This window comes from Medicago truncatula, chromosome 5, assembly GCF_003473485.1.
Source record: "Medicago truncatula cultivar Jemalong A17 chromosome 5, MtrunA17r5.0-ANR, whole genome shotgun sequence".
Lineage (NCBI taxonomy): Eukaryota > Viridiplantae > Streptophyta > Magnoliopsida > Fabales > Fabaceae > Medicago > Medicago truncatula.
Genome location: NC_053046.1, coordinates 43589588 through 43606946, shown reverse-complemented (window position 1 = coordinate 43606946; position 17359 = coordinate 43589588). Strand labels below are relative to the sequence as shown.

General features: G+C 33.6%; 1 protein-coding gene across 2 annotated transcripts; it reads right to left on the bottom strand.

Annotated features, from left to right (window-relative positions):
- Positions 1–10535: 10535 nt before the first annotated feature.
- Positions 10536–17359, bottom strand: LOC11437412 (neutral ceramidase 2). 2 transcript variants are annotated; one of them, XM_024783955.2, is made up of 11 exons: positions 17065–17359; positions 16333–16386; positions 15805–16222; positions 15137–15345; positions 14225–14569; positions 13331–13595; positions 12963–13230; positions 12754–12879; positions 12290–12353; positions 11634–11797; positions 10536–11222 (listed from the first exon to the last, which is right to left on the bottom strand). In XM_024783955.2, the coding sequence occupies exons 3-11, from the start codon at positions 16146–16148 to the stop codon at positions 10671–10673; spliced, it is 2337 nt and encodes a 778-aa protein (XP_024639723.1). In that variant the 5' UTR covers positions 16149–16222; positions 16333–16386; positions 17065–17359; the 3' UTR covers positions 10536–10670. The 2 variants fall into 2 exon arrangements, with proteins under 2 accessions (XP_024639723.1, XP_003617915.2); XM_003617867.4 differs by lacking the exon at positions 16333–16386 and having other exon boundaries at positions 17065–17315.

The following is a 17359-nucleotide window of genomic DNA, read 5'->3' as shown; positions in this document are numbered from 1 at the left end:
GTACACTTGTTCATCGATCCTATAAGAGTCAGGAATATCACTGACCCATCGGTTCTAAGAGTTACTTCTAAGGCTATATATCTCCCAAAATAAACTATGGTCGAATCCGAAGTGGGACTGGTGTACCAACTGAACCAACTTATAGTCCTTTTTAACACGGTCATAACCAAATGAGTAATGATACATAGACACCAGTAGGTGGCAATACACCCTTTGACACCCACACAAAAATCTGACACGTAGTCATGTGGACCCCGCACAAGCACACTTTATCTTTTCTTTCCTCTTCTCTCTTCCTAAAATAAAATTGATAAAGCTAAAATAGTATGACCAAATATGTTTTCATCCATTTGGAAGTGAGTGCTTTCCTTATGGAATACCATGTCACTATTGGAACACCAATTTCATCAATAATCCCCATAGTCAAATGAAGCTAGTTCGCCGTCTTCCTTTCTAAACAATATACTGCCCTTCTCGCTGTTCCGAGAGAATACCCAAAGTAAGGTAAGGGTCCAACAATAAAGAGTTTAGTCCATGACTCCTTTACACCAAATTCGCCCAAAATTGAAATGTGAATTGTAAATGTCTCAGTATAATTTAAGATGTAAGCAATAGAGCCATTCAATCTCACCAATTGTCTCAATACTCAAAAATGATCATCTAAGTAAGAGGGTAAGGGTCCATGACTCCTTTACACCAAATTCGTCCAAAATTGAAATGTGAATTGTAAATGTCTCAGTATAATTTAAGATGTAAGCAATAGACCCATTCAATCTCACCAATTGTCTCAATACTCAAAATTGATCATCTAAGTAAGAGGGTATGCGGGATGTAATGAAAGATTCATTGCTAAATTCAAATGACCACAAATGTGTTTGTGGCCTACTTTCATTCAACCAACGAGACAATCCATCAATCCACCTTAGATATTTAGGGTTAAAATTAACATAATATGATCAAATTGACTAACAGTGATAAAGTTAAAGGACTATTATAGACATTTTAAGAGTTATGGAACCAAAATGAAACCCAAAAATTAATTAAAGGGGCCAATGCCTGCCTTCTCTATATAACCACCAGGCAGTACATGCATCGATAGAACAAATATTTATCATCAATTTATTTCATATCATAACAACCATGCGGTATACTAACAATAAAACAAACATACGGCAAAAACAAATTTAAACAGAAATTAACATATTTATGAAAATTTTCATGAATGATGATAGAAAATATTACTTTCTTCGAACTTGGAACTTCGGCAACATCGCATTCTTCTAGGAATCTAATTCAAAATTTCCATGAGTAAAGTAATATATATATTCAAAATACAATTATATTTCAAAAGCGTAAGAAACAGAAGAAGTTGGAGCAGAACAATGTGTTAGAAAACATATTAAGCACCATATCTTGATTAATCATAAGCTAGTGCATAAGAAAATAACAAAAATAAGTGCATAAGAAATGAGACCCCAAATTGCAGTCAAGCACAATTGAAGTACTCAACAATATTTGAACAGAAATAAAAGAATGAGATGTCTGTAGCAATAAATATATCTCATGTAGCATGCTCAACAATATATCACATATCTGAAAATGTTCTGTTTGAAGATTTTAACTTTGCAATGATGTAGATGCCAACTTATCTGTAACACAACAAACAACTTTTTTGCATAACTGACGAATATTAGGGCCTAATTTAGAGCAAGCAAAACAAAAATTGATAAAACTGGCCGACTGACAATGTAATTTTCACATCATCACACTATACCATGCCATTTTTAAATGCAGAAACCTCAATTCGATGAAGACAGTAATTTGCCGATTGTAAAGCTTGTGTGACTTCATCGTTCTGCTTGTCAGCATCTTCATTCTCATCTCATACATGAGTTTCTATTAATGGTGAAGAGGAACAAACAAGTGATGTGAGAGTTTAGAGCAGCATTGGAGTCAATCATAACTCTCATTACAAACTAAACATCTCAGTTGAAAAAGTGATCGTTGTCATTGATAACAAACTAGTACTAAACAGAAAAGCTCAACTTATAAACTACTATTATTTGACTTTAAAGAACTGCACACAATTTTTTATGCATTTCAAATACTACCATTTGTTCTGGTATTGCTTTGATTTTATTAGCTAATTTGGAATATAAAAGAAAAAAAAAACAAATTAAACATAGTGGCTTAAATATTCATGTGAAGTTTAATGAAATTCAAATAAAGATAAGTTGCTCATTGGACTATAAGGTTCCCGAATCATTCATACAATTGAATTAGAAACCATATCAGTTTGCAGAAAGAAAGAGAGTAAACCATCAAAATAAAACTAACAAGCCAAAATTCATCTGAACAAACGGTTTCTTATGGCATACACTTGATCATAGTTATGATATGAGCATTTCAAAATTCAACAAGGTAAAATCCTAATAGCCATAATCATATATCTCTAGGCTGAGAACAAGAAAAAATTAATTAAACATATATTCCTCCGATTGGCAGAATGCTTTCTTTATGGAATAGTATGTTACAGCCAAATTTCTTCTTTGACGCAGTACCAATCTCATCAATCATTCCGGTCCTTAAATCAAACAAGGCTAGTTTATCATTTTTTCTTCTAAACAATATCTTGCCTTTCTCCCCCGCTCCGATAGGATATTCAAGCTGGAAAGGTAAGGGCCCGACAATGAAGAGTTTAGTCCATGATTCTTTTATTCCAATTTCTCCCAAAATTGAAATATGAAATATAGATGTCTCCTTATAAGCTAAGATGAAAGCAATAAACCCATTCAATATCACCAAGTGTCTTTCGACCTTCCGATTATCATTTATGTAAGAGGGTATGGGTAATTTAATGCAAGATTCACTGCTGAAGTCAAACGACACCAAATATGTACGTGTTCTACTTTCACCCAACCAATGAGACACTCCATCCATGTACACTTGTTCATCAATCCTATAACTGTGAGGAATACCAACTTTCAATTTCTTCCAAGAGTTACTGTTAAGGCTATAAATCTCCCAAAAGAAATTATCATCTTCGGTTTCTTGGTCATGTGGTACCTCTCGTACGTACTGAACAAACTTATAGTCCTTTTTAACACGGTCAAAACCAAATAGATGATGGGTTGTGTAAGGCCGCCAATAAAATTCAGGAAATTCAAAGCTGGAAGGAATGACCTTAAATTCGTCCGTAGTTGGGTTCCAAATTATAAACATCACATTACCACCGTAGGAAGAATGGATACAAAGGGTGCCGTTAACACTAGCACAACTTAACAATTTAGAAGAAAGAACAGTACCATATGGTGATGGGTCCCCTCTAGTCTTTACAAATGGATTTGGCCAATCTAATTTGACTCTTTTCTCAAATCTCTCTCCGGAAACAGAATACAAATTGTATGGAGGGTATTCTCCATACTTATAATCTCCTCCTTCTACATGTAAAAGGAGAGATGAAGAAGAATCTTTTGATAAGAAATAGTTGCGGTACATATTCATAAAATAATTGTCATCAAACAAGAGGGACCATGATTTACTTACACATTCAAATCGTCTTAAAGATTTAACAGGTAGTTTGGAGAGAATAGAGAAAACAATATCTTCTGGCAAATAACTGCTGCTAACCTGAACAGTTGTTGCAGTCGGTGATATCACCATAGGAATAGGAAGTAGAGAAGAAGGAAACCGCTATTGATTAGTCTGTTAGGGTTTTGGCGAGCTTTTATAAGTTTTATGTTTTTATTAAAATATTTTATACCAATTTCATAAAATATTCTATGCCAATATATAAATTATTGAACAATTTTTTTTTAGTCATGCTTAGAACATTATGAAAATTTTCACCACTAAAATAAGCTCAAATTTTTTTTTTGCCGTCAAGTAGCCATTAGGCTAGAATTCAGCTTATAAGATCTACCAAAAAAAAAAGAAGAATTTGAGGGACTTTTAGTTACCTTTAATTTCACCACTAAAATAAGCTCAAAATTTTAGTTACCTTTATCTTGAACTATTAACGATTTAAAAAATTATGGATTTGGCCATATGGTAGTGGGTCTGTTTTAGTCTCCGCAAATACCGCGCTTAGTTGATTTAAGTTCGTATTGACAGATTTTCTGAATAAAGTGTTTATAAAAGTGTTAGAGTGGCTTGAATCAAAGTGAAACTAAACCAATATATATAGATAAAGTTATGATGGGATTGAATTTCATTATTATTCCTCATATGTTTCCTCTTAATCGATTGTAAACTTTCTATATCTCATATATAACTCCACATTTTCCTCAATTTGTGTCTCCGGCTAAGGTTAACGACGCGGGATCCATAGAAACAATTGACTTCTGATGCACAGCGATAAAATAGCCTATTGTTTTTATGACATAAGCCCAAAAAATTATACATGAATATAAACCTACTCGTTCTCTCTCTATATATATATAGCTGTTATGAATTTACAAGTAATTACCCGTTACAAATGACCTACACCTCTATTCATTAAATGCAGAATGCTTGCCTAGTGAATCGAGGTTACTTCAGAGGAGATAAAAACTAGTTGTCTTCAGATATTTTTCTTGAATTGTCTTAGCTCTCTTGGTGGTCCATTGTGTGCTTAACGAACCGCCTCTGACTTTTCCTTCTGGAACTCTCTGTTTTGGCTCACTTTTGCCTTGCCTAGCAAATCGTATTTTCTCCAAATGTCTTTATAAGGTTTTGGCGTAGCTTATGGCGGGTGTCCTTGCCTTCCTTTACTCCGTATTGGTGTAGTCATTCTCTTTAACCTATATGTATATCAGCTACACATGATAGCTTTCTGGCACAATTTACCAATATAAAGGATAATCATATCAAATTGAGGATTTTTATGATATATTTCTTGCAAAACAAGTTAATAACTACTATAGAAAATAATTGTAATTTAGCACTTATCAACTCTCAACAACTTAGAATTTTATTTGTCCTCAAAAAGATGATTAATTGAATAGGAGAAATGATTCACAAGGATTTCCAGTGAATCAATCAGTTTTAAAAGAATCGTTTGAAATGCATGATTCAAAGTTGAATTATACGGACAAATCTTAATTTTACCACTAACTTGGAATAAAATCACGAATATAAAATTTATTCAAAACACAAGATTCATTTCATAAATTTGAAGCCAATAACACAATTAATAATGAATCACACGTGACACACTTTTTGTAAGTAGATTATAACATCCTAAATACAATAATCTAGAATATGATATCGAACTGATATTTAATACTTGGATATTTAATATTATAGACTGAAATATCAACAACTTCCAATTTGTAACGGCTAAGAGTTACAATACTTAGCTTGACTAGTAAAGTAGTTCAAGACTAATTTGGTATTTTACATTGTTCGTCTCAAAACATAATAACCTAATATACAACATTCTTGACTATCAATAATTCAAGACTTTTTTATTTTATTTTTAAAGAATCAATAATTCAAGACTTATAATCTATATTATATATAAATAAAAGTATACGCCCAATGGCACATTTTATCTGAAACTTCAGAAATTATTATATATAAACATCAGACGGTAGTCCAGCATCCTTACCATTGAATACATGTTCATCTAAAAAATAAATTGAGATGAGATTTACTAATCTCAGTGAATTTCTACTAATCTATATTTCTTATCACTTAATCATCATATTACAATATAATCATATTTCAGGCTAACAAGATCATTAAATCAATAAAACTTAAGATATTCATACAACTTTACTTGATGATAATTCGTACATACAAAAGACAATTCTTTTCTTCTTGATTTTCTCTTAACGTGGATAAATCAGACGTGCCGATCCTACTTAGTGGGATAAGGCTTGATTGTTGTTGTTGTAGATAAGTCGGACGTGAAGGTATTCAACTTATATATCCACTCGTCGGTAAAACTTCTGATATAATAAACCAGGTGACATTTCACATGGAAAAGTTGGATTCAATGATTAGATTAAGTGAAGAACATATTCTTAACATGCTCTCTCAACACTAGATTTTTCTTCACACTATCTTCCAACAATTTAAAAATTCTGAAAATTAATTTTCAGAAATTAAAAAAATCGAAAAAAATTTAGATAATTTTTTTTAAAAATTTTGTAATTCATTTATTGAATGTTAGAATTTTTTTTTTTTGAAAAAATGAAGAAATTTTTTTTTCCAGAATTTTATTTCAAAAACCTTATTTTCATAGAAAAATAAAAAAATTTAATTTCAAAATTTTTATTTTATTTTTCAGAATATCTTATTTTATTATGAAATTAAAAAATATATTCTTTTTAGAAAATAAAAACTTATCTTAGTTTCCAAATTTTTTTTTTCAATAAATGAATTACAGAATTTAAAAAAAAAATTATCTGAATTTTTTTATATTTTTTTAATTTCTGAAAATTAATTTTCAGAATTTTTAAATTGTTGAAAGATAGTTTGAAGAAAAATCTAATATTGAGAGAACATGTTAAGAATATGTTCTTCATTTAATCTAATCATTGAATCCAATTTTCCCATAGTGGGAAAAGATTAACCTTCCTGATACGAAGACACACCAATAAACCATTACCTTTATCAGGTTCCTCCCTTCCTCTCACTTGTATTCCTTAATAAACTATTCAATAGGTCGAAGTAACTAAAATTAAAAGTTTACTGACATATTTAGGGATGAATACTAAAGTGCCAATTATCAAGTTCCAAACATTAAACAATTCAATGTGTGAAATGGTGCTGAAGAATATCCTTCACAGTTCAAATTTGGCACTCAGCCATCTAGTTGTAACTGATCCATCTTTGTATAAACCCTGTAATAGGGTGCCAATAAGGAAACTAATAAAAGCTCGTACAATAAGTTTCCCCTAAAACTTAAACCAAGGGTAAGGGCGTTGGAACTAGATTCTTAGTGCAAAATCAAGGCACATTTCCAAGCTTCAAATTCTTCTAATTTCGTATAAAATTACAAAAAATAAGAAGCCAAACACGCACAACCAAGAAATGATTACTTGATACGGGAAGGAGGAGAAATACAAGGAAAAAAACCCCAAATTTGATTAGGGAATCTAATCTAAAAATGAATAAGTGATGAGAACAAAAATAAAAGAATGAATGTTTGTGTCAATAAATACATCGAACATATTTCTTTTTGAAGATTATACAGTTACTTGGCTTCTTCTTGGCAGTCAATGTAAGCAAACATATTTCCTTGCACAATCCGGAAAATCGAACATTAGGGCCTAACTTAGGTAAGGAATCAGTGAGACGATGTATTTTTCACATCATCGCATTATACCATGCCAATTTTTAAATACGCAAACCTCATTTCCAAGCAGACAATAATTTGCCATTGCATCCGCTGCAGATAAAGCTTGTGCGACTTCAAGTGTTCTTTTTGTTAGCGTCTTCATTCTCACTTCTCATACATACTCATACAATATATTAATTTATTATATAAATATAAGATGATGATGTTAATGTTATGCGTTAACTAAGTTTATATTGATGGTGAAGAGGCCTACACCTTGTGAGAGAATTGAGAGCAGAAATGCTCTCTCACTCTCTGCAACTTTCCTTCAATTTGGTGAAAATGCACTCTCATACTCTCTTTATATTTCAAGTAACTCTGTATGAAATCCTAATGGGCTGATAACCATAATCATATATCTCTTGGGTGAAAATGGGAATATAATTCAAATGTATATTCCTCCATCAATCATCCCGGTACTTAAATCAAGCCAATTTAGTTCCTTGTCTTTGTTTATGAACAATATCTTGCCATTTTTCCCCACTCCAACAGGATAACAAAGGCGTTTAGTACATGATTCTTGTACACCGATCGAGTTCACTCAAAATTGAAATGTGAAATGTAGATATCTTTGTATCATTTAAGATGAAAGCAATAGACTCATTCAATATCATCAAGTCTCCTACTGACCATACCAAATAACTATCAAAAAAACCAACTACGTCAGAGGGTATGGGTGTTGTAATGCAAGACTCGCTACACAAGTCAAATGACACCAAATGTGGATCTGATCTAATATCATCCAACCAATGTGACACTCCATTCATGTTAACTTTATTTTTATTCTTTAAATAAGATGGAGACATATCAATATTAATTTTCCTCCAAGAGTTGCTTCTTATGCTATATATCTCCCAGAATGAAACAAAAGAGGGAGGAAGGTCATATGGTATTGAGAACCAAATCACCTTATAGTCATCTTGAACGTGATCATAACCAACTAGATGATGAACATACTCCCGATAAGGCTGGGATAGAACTAGACTGGGAGGAATGACCTTGAATTCATTGGTAGTTGGGTTCCACAATATAAGTTTCATATTGCGATGGTAGAAAGTACGGAGACAGAGAGTGCTATTAATACTTGAACCCAAAATTTCAAAACCACATTCATCCTCATCTGAGTTATCATCATTCTCCTCTCGAAATAGTAGTTGGTTTTCTTCATCCTCTGGAAATGAATCTAATTTGACTCTATTTTCAAAATTCTCACCGGAAAGAGAGTACAAAACACACTCTTGATCTCTTGTTATATGTAAGAGGAGAGATGTATCATCACCGTAATAAGAATAACCCTTTGACAAGAAATTGTTTCGGTAAATAGTCATGAAATAACGGTTGTCAAACAGGAGATACCATGATTTACGTACGCTTTCAAATCGCTTTAAAGATTTAACAGGCAGTTTCGACATAATAGATAAGGCAATATCATCTGGTATATAATTGCTAACCTGAACATTTTCTGGTGTCATCGGCGAAATCTGTTGTTGTGTACAAGTGTGAGTTATATGTCCAACATCGGATAAAATAGTAAAGGTTGAACACCTTACAAGTAAAAGGACTCATAAACCTAATGCCTTAAGGTTTTGGGTAAGAGTGTGGTGTCTCTTGCTTGTGCGGTTGTTCTAGCCTCGATGTGGACGGTCCCCCGAGCTCCCCCCAGTGACCCAACAAAATCTTCATCTCCAGCGTGAACGAAAACACGGGTTATCCTTAGTTTAGTGTGAGAGTTGCGCTGCTAGGGCTTCTGCAGAAGAGCAGCAAATTTTTAATTAAACTTACGCATTCAATGCATCAAAAATTGGAATATCGAGTTTTTTCAATAAATAGTGTTTTAATTGAGTATCCTTAAATAGTGTCTCAGGACACTCGTTAACAAGACTTTTTTTTTTAGATTTTGCTCATAACATGATAAAATTGTATACGTCAATATGAGAGTTTTGGTCTATTGTGTCTTTTTTTTTTAAGTCAAACCTTTGACGTGGTAAATAGGCATGACAATGGGGCGGGGATTGAATAGGTTATACCTTCTTTGTCGTTCATTTCCGATTCTCATATGCTTATATATTACCATACTCGGGGATAAGAAATTAAATCTCAACTCAGTATCCGCTATGAAATCAACCTTTTTTTTTAGAGGATACCGTAATTTTGTTAAAACTTTAAAATATAGTTTTTATCGAAATCAAAGTGCCTCACTCTAATCTTAAATGGTCAATCCAAAAATGCACCAAGTAAGTCAAATGTTAAAAAATAATTCATGATCATATAGATATATGTAACCGTGACTTGCGATAAATTTTAGGTTAAATTGTTTTTATTTTCACTACAAACTCTAAATCATAATATATCTCAATGTCAACTCTATAATCACTTTTATCTCTCACAAAAGTGAGTCCAGATATACACTCAATTGACTACTCTCAAGTAGAAATTTGTAGGATTCAAATTTTAGTTCACCTCAATATAGGAGACTAGTCATTTTAACTAGACTCAACCTTTGGTTGGTATTATCGGTCTAAGACTAATAATAGAAAATGTGATGTAAGGATCTTTTTTTAAATAGGGATAGTTCAAAATATTGTGGTATCAAGATTAGTACTGAACTTCTCAACAACAAAAAACAATCTTAGCAAAATTGATCGGTCATGATGCTACATAAATGGTCCTTTAGTTACCATGTAAATAGGATGCCTTGAAACTATCCCAAAAAGGGTGATGGATAGCAAGCACAAATGAGAAAATTAACTTCTACTTAACTGAGATATTGATTCAACAATGTGATGTAAGCAAGGGTTGTATAGACTTTAATATTAATCTTTTAAGAATGAAATGCTTCATTGTTGAGTAAAATACAAACGGTGGTTTCATAAGTTTATACAGTGCCCATATATTATGAGCCATAATTTTCTTTTGATCCAATGATATAGTTCATCAATGCTGGAAGAGGTGTTTAATTTCATTATTTAGAATCTGAATACAGCATTCTTCCTCAAAAGAGGACTTGACCTGAGAGAGGAGAATTATTATGTGTAAATGGTGCACCATACTATGGATAGATGAAGCAAAAGGTTAAAATTATTGATGCACCATATCTCTTACTTGTGAATATTAGCCAAAGCCCACAAAAAGATTTAATGAAATCGGTTATCTGTAAAGAATTTGTGAAATGGAAAAGCAAATAAAAATTTCTGGATAACAAAGGACATGTGGTTCAATCAAACCTTGATTTAATTTATGTATTCTAATAAACTTAAGTACAATAAATCCCAAATTGTATAGTAATAACAAATTTTTTTAAGACCGTTGAACTTGTAGAAAGAATCAGTGTGCTTCCCTTCCTTTAGTGTGCTACTACAAATGCACTAGATGAACCTGTAAAGTGACGAATTGACCCTAATAAACCCTTTGCAGCTCCAAAATGTTTTATTCTGTATACACCAGGAGCTACATCTTGTGGTATTCTCCATTCTATTGCGGCTTTACTGTGAGTACTGAGTTTGAAAGGCCTTGACCACTTGAAGCGCACACAAAAATCATCATCGTCATAAGCAGGAACCCAAGTATCCTTCCCTTGGAGATATTCCACCAGTGAAAATGTACCTTCGGTCATAAGGTCATTTCGAGGGCAAGCAGACCAAAAAGTAACAGAAACCGTATCACCTCTCTTAAAGGTGGAATTTTTTGGCACATCAGAGCTACAATCCCCAAAACTTGTACCAAGAGGGGTTCCATCCATCACTACTGGTGTTAGTAAGCCTATTTGCTTGTCCAGGAGGTCTGGTGGTTGCGGGCCTGATTCTACAGGCTGGCCGTTGATGAGAGCGTGTGCAAGCTTCTTGAATTCCTGAATGTATGCATCCAATGTGTGTGGACCATAAAGCGTGGAAGCACCCTAACAAGTAACAACATGAATAATTGAATTTTGTACATAACAGTCATATGCTAGAAGAACAGTATTTTCAAGAGTTTTGAAAAAGGTCTGCGACTATCATCTTTGTCGAGACATCAACGTATAATATAACATTTCAATATGCCTTCCAATATTGCTTCATAGGCAGCACAAGGATGTAGAATCATGTAAGCATGTAGAACTAGGATAGACAGAAGTAGACAAATACAAGTATTCTATATGCTAGGAAGGTCTGTCATTTCTTTTAGGTCTCCATCTCTGCGTGCCAATACAAAGATACTTATTTGATATTAAAAATAAGCATCACTCAGAGTTTCAACAAATGTTTCATTTTCTCTTGCTACTGCAATCTAAACAAGGTTCATGTCGCTTTCCACAAAAGTTACAACTGACCTCATATCTTTGCACCTCGTACTCCTCGTATGTGGTCACATACTGTGAATAAGTATTGGTCAACCCTGCTATAACAACATGAATGTTGCTACCTAAGCTTTTGTCCCCGCTTAGCACTGTCTTCACTGCATCACGAAGCCGCCTCCCAGCCATTGTTGTGAATTCTGTCAGAATTAAAACAATTACAACAAGCATGAAGCACCCAAAGAAATACATAGGTGATAGGACAACTTGGATTGTCTCACAAACACTTCTATGCATACATAGTAATCACAAATTTCCAAGGAAAAGAAAAATGGCCATATAGCACTGCAATGTATTAAACAAGACATTTGGAGTACATTGGATCTTAAAGAAATTTGTTTTCACATAAAAAATTGAAAAAGACTCGAGCAACTAACAAGCAGCTATGATTTGAACTGCAAAAAGTAGTGCTGGAACCCAAATAGTCAAAATATCGTGATCAGGAATAGTTCAAGATATTCTTGTCTCTTCATTCTTAAAGACGTTCAACAGCTAAAAATGTATGGTACACTATTTTTCATTGATTTGGTTTACAGACTACTCATTAGACCAAGGTCGTCGACACTTGAAACTTAACATTTTAAAATGTAAAGGACGGAAATTACATAATTACAAAAAATTAAGAACCATACCTCCTGGTACACTAAGAATAAAAAACTGCCCAATTCGAAGGATTTGGATTGGAAGTATAGTAGGCTGCAAGGAACACAACGAAAGATATCAGAATAAGTAAATGCGATCATAAATCATATTGTACCACAGAAAAAAAAAAATGTAGACATACATATGGAAGTCATCAAATACATGTCTTGGAAAAAATTCATAATAACTGATGTATAGTACTCTCCAAAAAAAAAAAAAATTCATTGAAATTAATTGAATTTACTAAAGTGGACATGCCGAGAAGATCAGGTCATGCAATGCTCTGCCATTACAAATTTACTAAAATAAATATTCATGTTGAGTGGAAGTTAACAACCTCTTAAAAACAGTCTCTATACCATTAATCTTCCCTCTCTTTTTTTCCTAATTAACCATAACTAATCTGAGCCTGGTGACTATAAGACATAATATTCAGCATAAAAGGGTAACTTACAGCCCAATCATATGGAAGCTTCATTTCACCAGTATCAAGCAAAATAGGCTTTGGCTGCTGACAGGCTATTTGTTCCTTGTCAGGCGTTTTCAGTAAATTACGGACCAGTTTCCAGAAAGGGTTCCCCTGGTACACACAAAAAAGTAAGCATATATAAGAATACAAGTCTAGGATAATTGGTAAGCATATGATATAAAAACATTTCTTACCTGATCATCACCTTGCTTAAAATCAAATGCTCCGGGTCCATCAGTTGTCCCAGCAGCAAATCCAAATCCCATTGCAGCAGGGCATGTCTTTACTACCTTTGAAGCTCCATTGCTAGAAACATTTACCTCGAGCTTGGAAAAATCTAGGTAGGCATGTCGAAAATCCACCTTTCCTTTAATCTGTTCAGATGCTCCATTGAATAGCTCCACTGCTTTTTTAAACTGTCTCTCCCCTATAATACGTGTACTTTCAAATTCATCTGGGTAACTGCAATATTAGTTACAGCAAGAGGTAATTTATAGTAATCGCTAGAAATTATGTAAATTTGCCAAAACTACAGAAAACAAAGTATGTAATAAATAATTACCCAGGTCCCCGGCCATAGCATAACTCATTCTTCCCCCCACATGTACTGTGATTGAAGTCACAAGGTAATCCAGTGTCTGTACAAAAGGCTCCAAGTACATTCGGACTAACATCACCACAATTTGATTGACAAAATGCAGATACAAATCTAGGTTTGTTAACCTGTCTAAGGGCACCTCTTACACGTCTAGCAACACTTGAAGTTTTGGCCGCTGGTCTACCAGGAGGAGATTGGAACGATGCAGCAAGTTCCAGTAATTCATGATCTATACCAATAAATTTCATGTGAGATTAAAAATCATTTATTAAATATTGACATCAGATATCCCCTAAATCATAACCAAGAAAATATAATTCATTAAATATTATCACTTATATAAAGTAAGGTATCATTCAAGTATGCTTTGCGGACAATTCCATTGAAGTCAACCAACATTGAGGCTTTAAGAGGATAAGTAAACATAAAAACACTAACGCCAGAACTGTGAAGTTGTGTAACTGTATGATGCAACCCAACACACCACCAAAGAACAAAGTTAGTTCAAGTTGATGCACATTCCAATTGCAAGAAAGAAAAATAGATGGTTATAACGTGTAAGTATCAAAACAACAATAGAACAGATATACTATATATTTTAAACAATTTATCACTGCATAAATATAATTCTACCACACTGCTTATCACCCCAAAAAAGAATCGGTGTGTGATTAGTTTTCTAAGTTTTCACTTTTCACAGTATTTGCTCACATCGAATGAAGCCTAAACTATTAGCGTCCATCTCATCGTGCGTTGATTTGTTCACACGGAAATTCCAAACATACTATCAATTAATAATTGAACAATTATTTTAGCAAGACTGAAGAATTGCAGCCAAATACATTAAAGAAAGCTTACGATTATCATGAAGACTGGGAATTATGTTTGAAATTCTTCGAGGTAAGCCGTCATCTTCAAATCCAACAGAATCCTTTCTTACAGAACTTTTTCGCTCAAACCAGTCTTCCATAAATCGTGCAGCCGCACCCTTATTATCCCCACTAATTAATGAGTTTGTACGACTCATTGAAGTACCATGAGTAGCAAACCAATTGAAGCTTCCCGAAGGACCCCATTCATCATCAACAAACTTCAAAAGAGACATCTCCTTATCAACATTATATTTGTATTTGCTTCTCTCTGCAGCAGGATTGTTGAGATAAGCGCTGGGACTGCGATTAACACCAGCATCTAAAAGCTCTCCTGCAAGATGAAGATGACATATTTACAACCATGTAATATCACCAAAAGGGGGGAGAAATTTAACCATCTTGTAACACTCATTTTCTTTGTCTTTGTATAGTTTTTCAGGGTATCTCAATTTCTATGATACAAGTAGGGGGGGCTATGAAGCACTGACACTGATACATCCACTAGACACTAACACATCAATACTCATAATAATTTAATGTAATGACATGTGTTAGTGTCGTATTGGTCTTGGACACCAGACACGCCTTTCATCAAAAGTGCAAGTGCAATAGAGGTCAGGGGAACATCAATTTCTCATCTGGTTTTAGTCAAGACTGTGGCATCATTTTTTCATCTCTTACACAAAGATTATGAGAGAACAAAAAAGGTAAAGAATGCACACATCATAGACAATTGAAACGGAAATGTAAAGCTAAAACTGAGCAACTTGCTTCCTATATATTTTCATCTTTTTCTGAAATGTATCAACAGTATGCAAAACTCCCACTATTAAATAACATTGAATTTATCCATTATAAATACTTAAAGGAAGAAAACAAATGCTAAGTCATTCCTTACCCTTGTTGACAAATATTGATCCTGGGCGGAGATTTTCATGCGCCTGAACTATGCTTTTCTCAATGCCATCAACAAGGGCATCAAATGACTGGCGAACGAATCCCAGAGATGTTACAATATACACAACATACTGGAGATACCCCCCAGGACCAGCATGGGTGTGAATTCCACTAATAGCTACATTATTTTCTGTATATACGTCACCATATCTGTCAAACAAATTAAAATGTGATGTCAGGACTGTAAAAACAGGGGCAATGTCGTGCTACAGAACTCCCACAATAATGGGATTCAGGAAAAGGTTGGACCAAAATTCGCTGCATCAAGAGAATCATGAAGTTACGCTCACATAGGCATGGGATAACAGTTGTTGGACGAAAATCAGATGGCTCATATTCTACTTCACAAAATCAGCTACAATTTGGAATATAAGCCGTCTAAACTTCATCCAACGATTAAGATGACAACTGCATGAATACATGGAATCCTATTCTGAAAAGGTCAATTTCTTATGGGTTTATCATAAAGAGGTTTACCTTGTATTATATGTGGGTCAATTGCATGTTACTCAAAGCATTAACAAAACTATACTACTTAGCAGAAATTATCAAAAATCTCCTTGATAGTCAATCTATTGTAATAATATATAAAAGTAACTATCATGGTACCTTGCTTTAAGCCTCTCAAGTACTTTGATAGTAACAAGCTGTGCACCCATACAAGCATCAAGATTAACAAACACTAGTCTATTACCCTTAGGCTCTGCAACAATAAAAGCACGAGACCGCAACCTAAAGTGAACCCCAGATGCAATCTGTTCTGTGTTAGCATAGCCCATCATGTTAACATCAGCTGCAGGACCGGTAATGTCATAGCTTCCAAGACCAACCAAGTAGTTACAATATGCTACATCACTCTTCAGTAGTAGTATTGTGAGCAACAAAAATGTCCAAACTGTCATAGTTGCAGAAACCCTCCAAACATTCAAGTTAGAGAGTGAAGGGAACTGCATCACACATTCACACCCAAGTTCAAATCAACCAAAAAAGACCAATTTCTCAAGCTTAGCCAGTTCTTCTCATTTCCCTTCACAAATCAAACAGGAAAAGCTTTTAATGACAGAACATAACAGCATATACTCTATATTTGGAACAAATATTGTACACTAATGAGATAAAAGTCAAAAGAATATTTACATTGATTAAGCATAACTGGGCATAATTAGTTTTCCCATTATGCAATTGTAATTCCTGTATATATTGTTGATGATCAATAAAAGATATCGAAATATTTTCCTATATTCAATTACTATTAAAGAACAAAAAAATAAGAGTAAAATCCAATTTGGTCCTCAGAAATTCCTCGCCGCTCAATTTAGTCCCCGACAAAAAAATAACACTCAAACTAGTCCACTGACATTAGTCCCTCTGTCATAATAAATCAAAGAGTCGATGTTCGCAACTAATTTGAGTATTATTTTTTGAGTGACTAAATTAGAAGTGAGTAAATTGGGTCTTCACTAAAAAAAACATGAAATGTAAACAGAAATTTGAGAAAATGCAATGAATTCCAATTTGGGAATTCATCAATCATATGTATGGCATAAAATAACTGTATTTATTTTTAAAAAAAAAAAAAAAAAAAAGCAGAAGTTCAATTCAGCAAAACGAAAAAAAAACTCAATTTTCCAATCTTAGCTAGTTCTTCTCATTTCCTAACACAAATCAAACACACAGAGCTTCCAAATACTATAAAAAAATATTAAATGTAAAGAGAAATTTTGGAACTTTCAATGCAAAGAATTCAAATTTGGGAATAAATTAATCATGGGTGTGACATGAAATAACTGTAAGCACAGATTAGAATATTAGATTAAATTACACAAACATAAACACATAATTAACAGAGGGTAATCGAGTTTTTCTTACCACCCAGATGTAAAGTTGTGATCTTTACACGAAAATGAACATGCAGAGCTAAGTGTGAGTGTGGGTTGTAGAGAGAAACCAACCGAGAAGATGGAAGAGAAAGTTGAATTGCAATAGTTAGATATATATAGAGAATGGTAGAGAGAGTGATGATGAAAGAGAAAGAGAGTGATGATGAAAGAGAAAGAGAGTGGGTGGTAGAGTGGAGGAAAGGGCACGAGAAGACAGACAGAGTTGTGGAGTAACGAAACAACTACCTTTCCTCCTATTTATTATCGTATTTGAATGAAGAAGG

Excerpts from the sequence above, each read along its gene's own strand:
- LOC11437412 (XM_024783955.2), bottom strand. The coding sequence starts at position 16,148 with ATGCAGTTCCCTTCACTCTCTAACTTGAATGTTTGGAGGGTTTCTGCA. Across the intron at positions 11,798-12,289 it reads TATTCTTAGTGTACCAGGAG|AATTCACAACAATGGCTGGG; the intron begins GTATGGTTCTTA and ends TAATTCTGACAG. Across the intron at positions 11,223-11,633 it reads ACGAGGTGCAAAGATATGAG|GGTGCTTCCACGCTTTATGG; the intron begins GTCAGTTGTAAC and ends GTTACTTGTTAG.